Source organism: Barbus barbus (assembly GCF_936440315.1).
Source record: "Barbus barbus genome assembly, chromosome: 48".
Lineage (NCBI taxonomy): Eukaryota > Metazoa > Chordata > Actinopteri > Cypriniformes > Cyprinidae > Barbus > Barbus barbus.
In genome coordinates, this window is record NC_136726.1 from 8,513,833 (window position 1) to 8,525,123 (window position 11,291).

The 11,291-nt window shown below is 32.2% G+C and overlaps 1 protein-coding gene across 1 annotated transcript; it reads right to left on the reverse strand.

Annotated features, from left to right (window-relative positions):
• Nucleotides 1–2,611: 2,611 nt before the first annotated feature.
• Nucleotides 2,612–10,175, reverse strand: LOC306866313 (serine beta-lactamase-like protein LACTB, mitochondrial). Its single transcript, XM_079411412.1, has 6 exons — nt 9,734–10,175; nt 6,489–6,555; nt 6,098–6,288; nt 4,918–5,236; nt 4,512–4,677; nt 2,612–3,339 (listed from the first exon to the last, which is right to left on the reverse strand). The coding sequence occupies exons 1-6, from the start codon at nt 10,067–10,069 to the stop codon at nt 2,820–2,822; spliced, it is 1,599 nt and encodes a 532-aa protein (XP_079267538.1). The 5' UTR covers nt 10,070–10,175; the 3' UTR covers nt 2,612–2,819.
• Nucleotides 10,176–11,291: the final 1,116 nt, after the last annotated feature.

The following is an 11,291-nucleotide window of genomic DNA, read 5'->3' on the forward strand; positions in this document are numbered from 1 at the left end:
TTTAGCGGGGGTGTCATATTACAAAATGTATTACGGTCTTTTAGAATCAAAACTTTTAGAATCTTGACAAAATACATATCGTTGGAAAGGTCTGAGTCTAAAGATTCCATATTTGGTTATAGATGTAATATTGAGAGAGAAATTGATAGATTTGAGACATCAACCAAACAATTCAATGGAGTTTGAATGGCACCCGGTGGCTTGTTTTTGGTATAACGCCTAAACAAAATTGCATATGAACCTCAATTTTTTTTATATCAACTTCAAATTTGGAACACAACTTATGTACACACATGGATTTAATTGTATAGCAATTTTAGATGTTTAACTATTTTTTAAAATATTTATTTTATATAAAAGAAAAGAAAAACAGTATAATACATTTGTTTTACAGTAAATTTAAACTTCAATAATTTTTTAATACTTTAATTTTATGAAATGATTTCACTTCTGTAATAAGACACGAGTCCGACATAAGCCCCTCTTTGGTTGTGGTGAGTTGGATGCAGGGCAAGATGAATAAGGTTAGTAGTGATTTATTCTATGCTCTTTATAGTATAAATAGTGTGATTAGTGTGCACTTACATAATTAACTGTACAAATGAAGAACTGTCACAGCTTTAATTACGGACTTTTTAGAGTACTAGTATGATTATGATTAGTAGGCCTATGATAATGATAACAGTATTGGGTGAAAAATAGTTTTTCATGCCCCAAAAGTCTAGAGTACAGAATGTATGTTGTGGTGCACACTGCCTGTTTAAGGGTTAAAGAAAAGTGTGTCCGCCGGGAATGATGTTGGGAGGGAGGGTGACAATTTGATTAACATTGTTTTAACAAAATGGAGCAATAATATGAAATAATACCAAAAATAATAACAAACAAAAATAACAACACCAAACATGATAATAACAACAAAAGTAATAATAACAAAATAACAACTACAAAAATACAATAAAAAACAATGATAGCAAAAATAGGCAGTAATGATATGAAATACAAAAAATTATAACAACATAAATAACAATAACAAACATGATAAGAACAACAAAAGTAATAATAAAAAATAAATACAAAAATGATAACATCAAAAATAATAATAACAAAAGTACAATAAAAAACAATAATTGCAAAAATAGGAAGCAATATGAAATAATATAAAAAATAATAACAACAACAACAAACATGATAATAACAACAAAAGTATAATAACAAAAATAATATCAATGACAAAAATAATAATAACAAAAATAGAATAAAAAAACAATAATAGCAAAAAAAAAAAAAAAAATAGGGAGCAATAATATTAAATAATACCAAACATAATAACATAAAAAATAGTAACATCAAACATGATACGAACAAAAATAACATCATTAACAAATAACAACAAAAATAATAATATTAAATATAACAAATGACAAAAATAATAAAAATAACAACAACAAAAATACAAAAAAAGCAAAAATAACAAGAAAATTAACAAAAAACTAAACTAAGAGAAATGAAAAAATACAAGAAAAAAATATATATAACAAAAATAGAAATACTACAGGAATAAAATAATAATAGTAACAAAAATAAACATTAAAAACAGTAATAATAACAACAAAAATAATTGTATTATTTAATTTTGCATCAAAAATAAAAAATAATTACATGAAAAACAAAAATAACAAAAATACAACAACAAAATAGCAGCGGTAATAACAACAGCAAAAACTTTAAATGACTTTAAATGATTTATCTTCTATATCAGTTGATCAGACATATTTTATATGATGAATTATTATTCTACATAAACTACAATATAAGGCTACTAGGCCTAACTAATAAAGATGAAATATAAAAATATATTTATATTATAATATATAATATGATGTGAAATTATAAAATAATAAAAATTATAAATACATTTTAATGGAATAAAAGTCATATTTAAGAAAAAAGAAATAATCCATTGCTTATTTTTATGCACACCAACATGTTTACCTCATGAAAATAATTTTGTGTATAAATTTGACTACTGGTAAATTGATTACAGATCATCAAAAATCTGATATTGGATGAATTTAATTGAAATGCTCTACTTTTTCTACTAATAAAGTTATTAAAAGTATTTTGACTGCCATCTTGTGGTGATTACTATGCATGACAGTTGTGTGCTGTGTATATATATATATATATATATGTGTGTGTGTGTGTGTGTGTGTGTGTGTGAAATAATTTATATTTCATAATTCCTTTAGGATGACAACTACCATTTTTATTTGTTCAAATTTGAATGAATGTGTATTATTATAATTATTATTTGGTACAGTATGTTTTTCACCACTTGTATTCATGTTTTGACTTTTATTCAATTCAAGTATTCCAGTGGTGTGAAATATATTTTAAAAAGCACAACTATTACATGAAGACTTTAAATTAATATGAGGTTATGAAATTACAGTATATATTTTAAAATAGACATAGGGAACTGCTGTCACTGCTTCTCAACTACACCTTAATAAATGTGATATATCACCAGATTGAGTTCAACTTAGTGTGAGCATGACATGGCGAATGTAGGAGAAAAATGAAAAAAGATCAGATTAAGGAGGCCTTCACAGAGGTTTCCATAATACATTTTTGTTTATTCAACATATTAGACAGTTCCTTATTATGTATAAAGCTATCAAATCGAGCGCTTGGCACAAATGTTGAATTAAAACTGAGGACATGAACACACCTCAGCACTGTAAACAAAGAAGCGTCCTGATGCTTACCACAAATCTCTTAAAATGGCTACAAAAGGATGACAGCAGTGTGTTTATGAATCAAGCGGATGCACGTTCTTCATCCCTGGCCTTGTCGAATTCCTGTGCGATCTTCAGTGCGGTGGTATTGAGCCCCACTGACTGCATGTTTGTGATGATGGTCACCACCACCCCCTGTGGAGGAGTGTGTGCACTCTCGCTGGGTAACACCAGCAGGACGCTACTGGCCCCTACAGCGCCCCCTGTGTGTGAGACGTAGTGTCTGTGGCTGCGGCACTGGCCGTATTTCTGCTGTTTCTCCACCACCAGCCAGCCCTGGGCGTACAGTCCGTCTTTGTCCCACGATGCCTCCGTTTTGTCCACCGGTGCCCATATGGCTTTGGCTGTGTGGGGTTTGAGGAAGCCAGGAAGCAGTCCTTCTGTGTTCTTCAGTTCGGCCATCTGATAGCTATAGAGCAGAGCGTTACCGAACAGCAGAAGGCCACCCACAGTGGACAGAAATCCACCTCCAGCCCATTTGTACGAATTGTCCACATAGGGGCAGTTCACAACACGACCCTTTTTATTGAAGTGGTAGAACCTGCACGAAACAGGGAAGATGTTGAACAGGTCAATGATAAATAAGAGCGTTTAAGATGAAAAAAAAAAGAAGTTTCAATTGCACGGTGTAATCATATGAAACCAAAATGTTGGTGAAACAACAACTATTTTTCAAGAAAAGTTTCAATTAATAACTCTAAAAATGTAATGTGGTGTAACCAAGTAAAAAGTAATATCATATTTTCTTTTCTGTGAATGTACACAGTCATTATTAAAAAAAAAAATAAATAAATAAAAAATAAAAATCATTACATTTTTGGGACGTCACACCAGATGACATTTTACAGCCTGAACAAATTATGTCTTGCCATAAAAAGGTAAAAATATCTGATATTATAAGTGTCTTACCGACCTTGACACAGTCTTTAGGCCGGGATTCTCTTTGATATCATTTCCTGTTTTATTTTCTGTTCCTGCATGTTGTTTGCTCCGTATCAGGCCACAATTTCACATTATTTATATAATTATCTATTTAATATTTTTTATTCTCAGTTTTTATTTTAGTAAAAATTTAGCATTTTTTTATGTGCTTGTCATTTTGAAATATATATATATATATATATATATATTTCTAATATTTCTAGCTTTCTTTTTTATTTCAGTTTTCGTTTTAGCCATTTAATTAATCAGCTTCAACTTATTTCAAAAAGGCAACATTTCTAATTTTCTAATTCAATTTTTAGGTTACATTATTAATCTAATATGTATATTTTATTTCAGCTTTATTGTTTTAGTTAACAATAACAGCAATGGTCCACATGAACTAGTTGATTGCATATTTTATATAAGATTTAACCTTTTTTTTTTTTAATACAATCAGTAGATGTTTAGCAATTTTCAACTTTTGATCCCCTAAAATCAGAATTCAGAATTTAAAAACATGTTCAATACAGAAGAGGTGTATGATTTCTTTTTTTTTATTTTTAAGATTTATTTTTTCACATTTTGCTTTTATTAAAACAGGACTGTGTAGAGCTCATAGAAAGTGAAGAGGGGGAGAGAGACGGGGGCAGGATCGGGAAAGGTCCTCGAGCCAGGATTTGAACTCAGGACGCACGTAACGCAATGGCATTATATGTAGGCGCACTGCTCCCTAAACTATGGGCGCAGACAGAAGAGGGGAATGTTTCAATTGCATGATTAATCCTTTACCTGGAGCGGTTGTATATGATGGGGTCGTTTTCGTCCGGTACAGTGTTTAGCATACCCAGCTCTCCAAACATCTTCATCATGTGGTCGAGGAAGCGCTGACCTGCTGCTCTCTCCACCACGGCACTCAGCAGGGTGTACGCATGGGTCGAATACAGGAACGTAGAATCTACAGCGGTCGTATAACACAGTTAAGGAAAAATTACTGCAGAGAAACATCAGTGTACAATAGAGACATTCTGCTAAACTCCTCACTTTGAGTTCCACGACAAGTCAGGTTTGGACCGAAGTGAGAGTAAGTAAACGATGGTAAGCTAAAGATCAAGATATCAAGGCAACATGCTCTAAAAATAAACCCAACCTCACAACACATTATAACAGCGCTTTGTTGTGTGCAGAGAAAGCATACCGCGTTTAAAAATCAGAGGATCGTCTTTGAATAAGTCCAGAGCCTGGATGACGTTCTCAAAGTTGTCTTTGAGGTAATACTCCTCCTGCTCAAACTCTTTTCTCCTCCTTTGGCCTCCTTTAGCCGCTTTGCTTTTAGAGCTGCTGTCCTCCGCTTTCGGCTTCTCTTTGTTTTCGTCTGAGCTCTTTTCATCTCTCCTCTCCGGGGGCTTCAGAAGACGCTTGGCTTTCTCTTTGTCATCTCGCACTTTCTTGGCATCTTTCTCATAGTGACGGATGCCACTCAAGTGGGACAGGAGCATCCGGGGCGTTATTGTGACCTGGTTTAAGGACAGAGGGAAGAACGCTAAAAGCCAAACAGAATTAATTATGTTGGGTTGGAAATAATTCCCATAGACTTTCATTGAGGGTGTCAAAACTTTTGTACAATAACACATATAGAGTTGTACATCATGCTAACAACATGTTATCAATGTGCTAAATCATGCTAGAAACATTATATCAACATGCTAATTAATGCTAGCAACATGCTAAGAACATGGCAAAGCATTCTAGCAGCATTTTAAAACATGCTTGCAATGTGTTAAATCAAGCTAGGAACATGGTAAAAAATGCTAAATCATGTTATCAACGTTAAAACATGCTAGCAACATAATGTTAACAAAATGCTAATGCTAGTAAGGGGCTAAATCATGCTAGCAGCATGATAAATTATACTAGCAATGTGCTAAAACATGCTAGAAACATGTTAAATAATGCTAACAACATGGGAGGGATTGGGACGCCTGCTACGCAATGCTGTTATGTCGGCACACTGCCCACTAGGTTATGCTAGCAACATGCTATCAATGTGCTAGATCATGCTAGAAACATGCTACCAATGTGCTAAATCATGCTAAAACATGGTAAATATGCTGGCAGCATGCTAAAACATGCTAAAAATGTGTTAAATCACACTAGCAACATGCTAAAACATGCTAGCAAAATGCAAAATAATGCTGAGTAAACTGAGTAAAATCTTCAAGCTTCAATTTTTTAAAAGTTCAAAACTCTCAGACAAGGCTTCAAACTTTATTCATCTAGTTAATAAATTGTTGACAAATAATTTGAGCATAATTCACATTAATCAGATTAGTTATAATTTTATTATATTAAAAACATTTTTAAATGGATGTACTCACATCCTCTCCTTCAAATTTCTTCTGTGGGATCTCTGGCACGTATTTTTGGACTGGAACATCTAGATCTATCTTGCCGTACTCCCAGAGTCTGGCGACGGCGGCTGCGGTCAGAGGTTTACTGATGCTGGCGATTCTCATCACTGTGTCCGGACCACAAGGCACTCTGTTCTCCAGATCTGCATAGCCAACCCCTGAGAAACACCAAAGACAGCCAGTGGTTGCTTTCTGAGCTACTGTACTAACACAGGCCTCTAAGTAAGTAAAGAACGGGTGGCCTTAACATAAATGTGTCATTTTAAGCATGGATGGATTTTGTAAATCCCACATTAGTGCAGACTACCCAAGAGCCTTTATGGGACCAAGCATCAGTGTGCGGTGGGAGACTTCCTACCTTCACACCAAACATGACTGCCATCCACTGAGACTCCGATAACCATCCCAGGAGCTCCAACTTCATCCTGAAAAATAATGTGACTTATCTGTAGGCCATTCTGCACTATAAACTTTTGAACTATAAATTTAAAATGAATTTAAAATGTTACGAAACTGCCTGGAAGAGGACGTGTCTCTATATCGTCCTAATGCACGGTGAGGAGGAGAGTTTGAGTGGCTAAAGACTCTCCAAGGACCACAGCTGGAGAATTGCAGAAAACAATTGAGTCTCGGCTCAGAAAACCTTTTTTTTTTAAAAAAAAAATAGTCAAACAGCACCTACATCACCACATGTTGTTTGGGAGGGTTTCAAGAAAAATTCTCCTCGCTCATCCAAAAACAAACTCCAGCATATTCAGTTATCAGACACGACTGGAACTTCAAATGAGACTGGCTTCTATGGTCAGATGAAACTAAAAAATGAGCTTTTTAGCAGCAAACACTCAAGATGGGTTTGGTGAACACAGGGATAAAAAGTACCCCATGTGTACAATGAAATATACAGCTGTATGTTTGATGATGTGGGCCTATATTTCTGCTGGAGGTCCTGGATATCTTGTTTAGACACATGGCATCATGTACTCTATCAAATACCAACAGATATATAATCAATAAGTGACTGACTCTGTTAGAAATCTTATAATGGGCCATGTTTGGATCTTCCAACCGTACAATAATCCAAACACAAACCTCAAAAACAACACAAAAATGAGTCACTGAGCACAAAACCAAGCTTCTGCTGGCCATTCCAGTCCTCTGACCTGAACCCTGTAGAAAATGAGTGAGGTGAACTGAAGAGAAGAAGCACCAACATGGAGCTGTGAATCTGAAGGATCTGGAGTGATTCTGGATGAAGGAATGGTCTCTGATCTCTTGTCAGGTGTTCTCTAACCTCATCAGGCATTATAGGAGAAACTTTAGAGCTGTTAAACAAATGGAGGTTTCAAAAAGTATTGAATAAAAGTGTGCCGTTTATTGTGGCCAATGTGTATTAGAGAAAAACATTTATTTCATAATGATATTTCCCCCCCATTTTAAATTCTTATGATCCAATTAATAAATTAGATTTTTGTGAATTTTTTAAATAGAAGATCAAAAGGATTAACAATGCAGAATAATTTTCACTGCCGCCTTTGATCATATTTACCAAGGGTGCCGATATTTTTGGCCATGACTGTGTATGTATATATATATATATATATATATATATATATATATATACACACACACACACACACACACACACACACACTGCCGTTCAAAAGTTTGGGATCAGTAAGATTTCTAACATTTTTTAAAGGAGTCTCTTTTGCTCATCAAGGCTGTTTTTATTTGATCAAAAATACAGAAAAAGCTGTAATATTGTGCAATATTATTGTAATTTCTAATATTGGTTTCCTATTTTAATATACTTTAATACATAAATTATTTCTGTGATTCAGCACTGAATTTTCTTCATTACTCCAGTCTTCAGTGTCACATGAGCCTTCAGAAATCATTCTAATATACTGATTTATTACGTGTGATACTTTTTTCTTTGATTCTTTGATAAATACAAAGTTAAAAAGAACAGCATTTGTTCAAAATATAAATATTTTCTAACAATATAAATCTTTACTATGACTTTATTCATTTAACACATCCCTCCTGAATAAAAGTATTAATTTCTTAAAAAAAACAAATAAAAATGTACTGACCCTAAACTTTTGAATAGCATTGTATATTGTAACACAAAATTTCTTATTCTAAATAAGTGCTGTTCTTTTGAACTTTTTATTAATCAGAGAATCCTAAAAAAAAATAATCACAGGTCCCAAAAAAAAAAAAAACACTGAAGCAGCAAAACGGTTTCCAACATTGATTATAAATCAGCATATTAGACTGATTTCTGAAGCATCATGTGACTTTGAAGACTGGATTAATGATGCTGAAAATTCAGCTTTGCTTCACAGAAATGAATTATATTTTAAAGTATATTAAAATAGAACACTTATTTTAAATCGCAATAATATTTCACAAAATAACAGTTTCTTTCCTGTATTTTTGATCAAATAGATGCAGCCTTGATGAGCAGAAGAAACTTATTTAAAAAACATTAAAAATCTTACTGATCCCAAACTTTTGAGCGGCAGTGTATATATGGATATATATATATATACACACACACGCACACACACTTTTTAAAATAAAATATGTAATTAACAAACAATAAATATGGTTCAAATAATTAAATAGATTAAGAAATACACAATTTAAAAAAAATTTTTAAAAAAAAATATTTATAATAAAGACATTTTCATTTCTTTCGAGTGTATATCCTAGAGCTGTCAAATAATTAATCGCGATTAATCACATCCAAAATAAAAGTTTTTGTTGACATAACGTGTACCGTGTATATTTATTATGTATATATATGCACATACAGTAAATATTTACATGTATATATTTATATAATTTATAATATATTTCATATATAAGCATATTTTTCTGAAATATATACAAGCATGTGTGTGTATTTATATATACATAATAAATATACACAGTACACATATGTAATGTCAACAAAAACGTTTATTTTGGATGTGATTAATCACGATTAATCATTTGACAGCACTATATCTCACAATTTTAACTTTATATTCCTCCATTCTCAGAACTGTGAGATAAAAGTCTGAAATGTGAGTTATGAAAAAGTCAAAATTGAGAGATAAAAAGTCACACCTTTTTTTATTTTCCTGTGGTGGAAACAGACAAAAAACAAAAAAATAATAAATAAACAAAACAGCCAGAGATGAAACGTTCACAATAAATCAATAAAATGCATTTAGAAAAGATTTTTTTAAATCCACACTTTAAATGAATATGTACTATATATGTCACATATATAAATGCAATAAATGTAATATATAATCATAATAATAAAAACTATATGATTAGATTTTTTAAAGAAAATATTTAATAAGATTTAAACATAAAAATGTGCAAATTTTCACATTTATAATAATAAAAATATTAAAATATTGAATAATATTAAATACGAATATTAAATTTTTAATATTAAAATGTAGAAATTAAAACCATATTAATAGTCCAACAGCAGAACATGTCTACCACGAGATGATATCTGGTAAATTCAACAAACAATGCTAAAAATAAATAAATGACATAAAAGTAATAAAGTATAAGTAGTAATGATAGCTGTACCTGTATCCGCTGCAGCAGGTCTCTGCTGGTTTCTATAGCGGCGCTGTATTTGAGAGTCTTCTGCACGTTACATTCACAGCCTTCAGACGCAGAATCACGATATTTCAGCCCCAGAACCAGAACAAAACCCGTCCCGATACCGAACAGCCATAAGAGCGGGTGTCTGCTGTTGTAGGGTGTGATGACAGGTCTTCTGCCTGTAGAAATCAGTCTCTTCAGCTGATCTCTCAACTTCCCTCTGGATGTCAACAAAGACACAAAGCGCTCGGATTTCTGAACACTGTATTTACATTGTGTGCCTATGAGACCCCGTGATAAACACAGTAACCGAGACATGACTGTTTTACCACTAACAATAATAATATATGGGGGGAAAAGTATAAAATTGATGATGGGAAGAATACAGCAAAGAGTTCCCGTTGTTTGAACTTCACAGAAGCAGCCAGCTGACAACCGGGCTATTTTACAGAATAAAAGTCCACAATATGTTAGAATATTTACAGTGTTTATTTAAATATTATAATATTTATCATATTTACAAATGCAATAATCTGCACACAAATGTTTCACCGTTTGAACTTTTTTTCCCTGGCCAAATAGAAATTTAACATGACTGCCTGCTTGAGAATTTCTTCTTTTTTTTTTTTTTTTTTGAAGAGTCAACTACTGCATAATAACTGTATATTACTTTCTTTAAAAATAGGTTGTCGTATTCCACTTTTTACATATGTTGATGAGTCTGAACGGAAAGTGAAGGAAAAATAAGTACTCAACATAAATGGTATGTAAAAGGTCTTTTAATTTGAAAACTGTAGAGACTTTTAAAACTAACGGCTGATTGGCTCGTATGCCAGCTGTTACTTGGACGTCAGCCAATCAGACGTGAGCATTCTGGTCTAGACAGCAAGCCCCGCCCTCCGCCTTCACGCTCATTAACACTGCTGTCAACTTCAAACTTATTTTAATGTACTATTTAGGCCATAGCAGCTGCTGTTTGGAGAGTTTCAGCACAAACAATAATATACATGTCATATAACACAGCCAGCAGGCAGCCTAGTGACGCAGAATTCATTGTTATATGTTTATAAGCGATCGCTTTGTATTATTAAGGCTCACATGCTCGTGGTTTATTACATTATAATCGGCCTAATGTTTAGATCAGAAGGGAAAAAAGGGTCTATCACCATCTAGAAAAATATAAAATTATATATTATAATTGATAAAATATGATATAAATGCCTAGATCAGAAGAAAACGTAATTATTTCATAATAAATGTTTAGATCTTAAGAAAATATATATATAAATTATATAATATACAATTGTAATGTTTAGATCAGAAGAAAAAATATCTAGTCTAAAAATATTAAACTATTTTTATATGATATAAATGCTCTGATCAGAAGAATTATAAATTAAAAATATACTATTATAGGATCATTTTTCTAGAATCTAGAAAAATATAAATATATTTTAATATATAGTGATATAAATGCTTCAAACACAAGACAAAAATAATTAAATATATTGTAGGAGAACATTTAGATCAGAAGGAAAAC

Excerpts from the sequence above, each read along its gene's own strand:
- LOC306866313 (XM_079411412.1), bottom strand. The coding sequence starts at position 10,069 with ATGTCTCGGTTACTGTGTTTATCACGGGGTCTCATAGGCACACAATGT. Across the intron at positions 6,556-9,733 it reads ACCTGCTGCAGCGGATACAG|GATGAAGTTGGAGCTCCTGG; the intron begins GTACAGCTATCA and ends ATTATTTTTCAG. Across the intron at positions 4,678-4,917 it reads TCCTCTGATTTTTAAACGCG|ATTCTACGTTCCTGTATTCG; the intron begins GTATGCTTTCTC and ends CGACCGCTGTAG.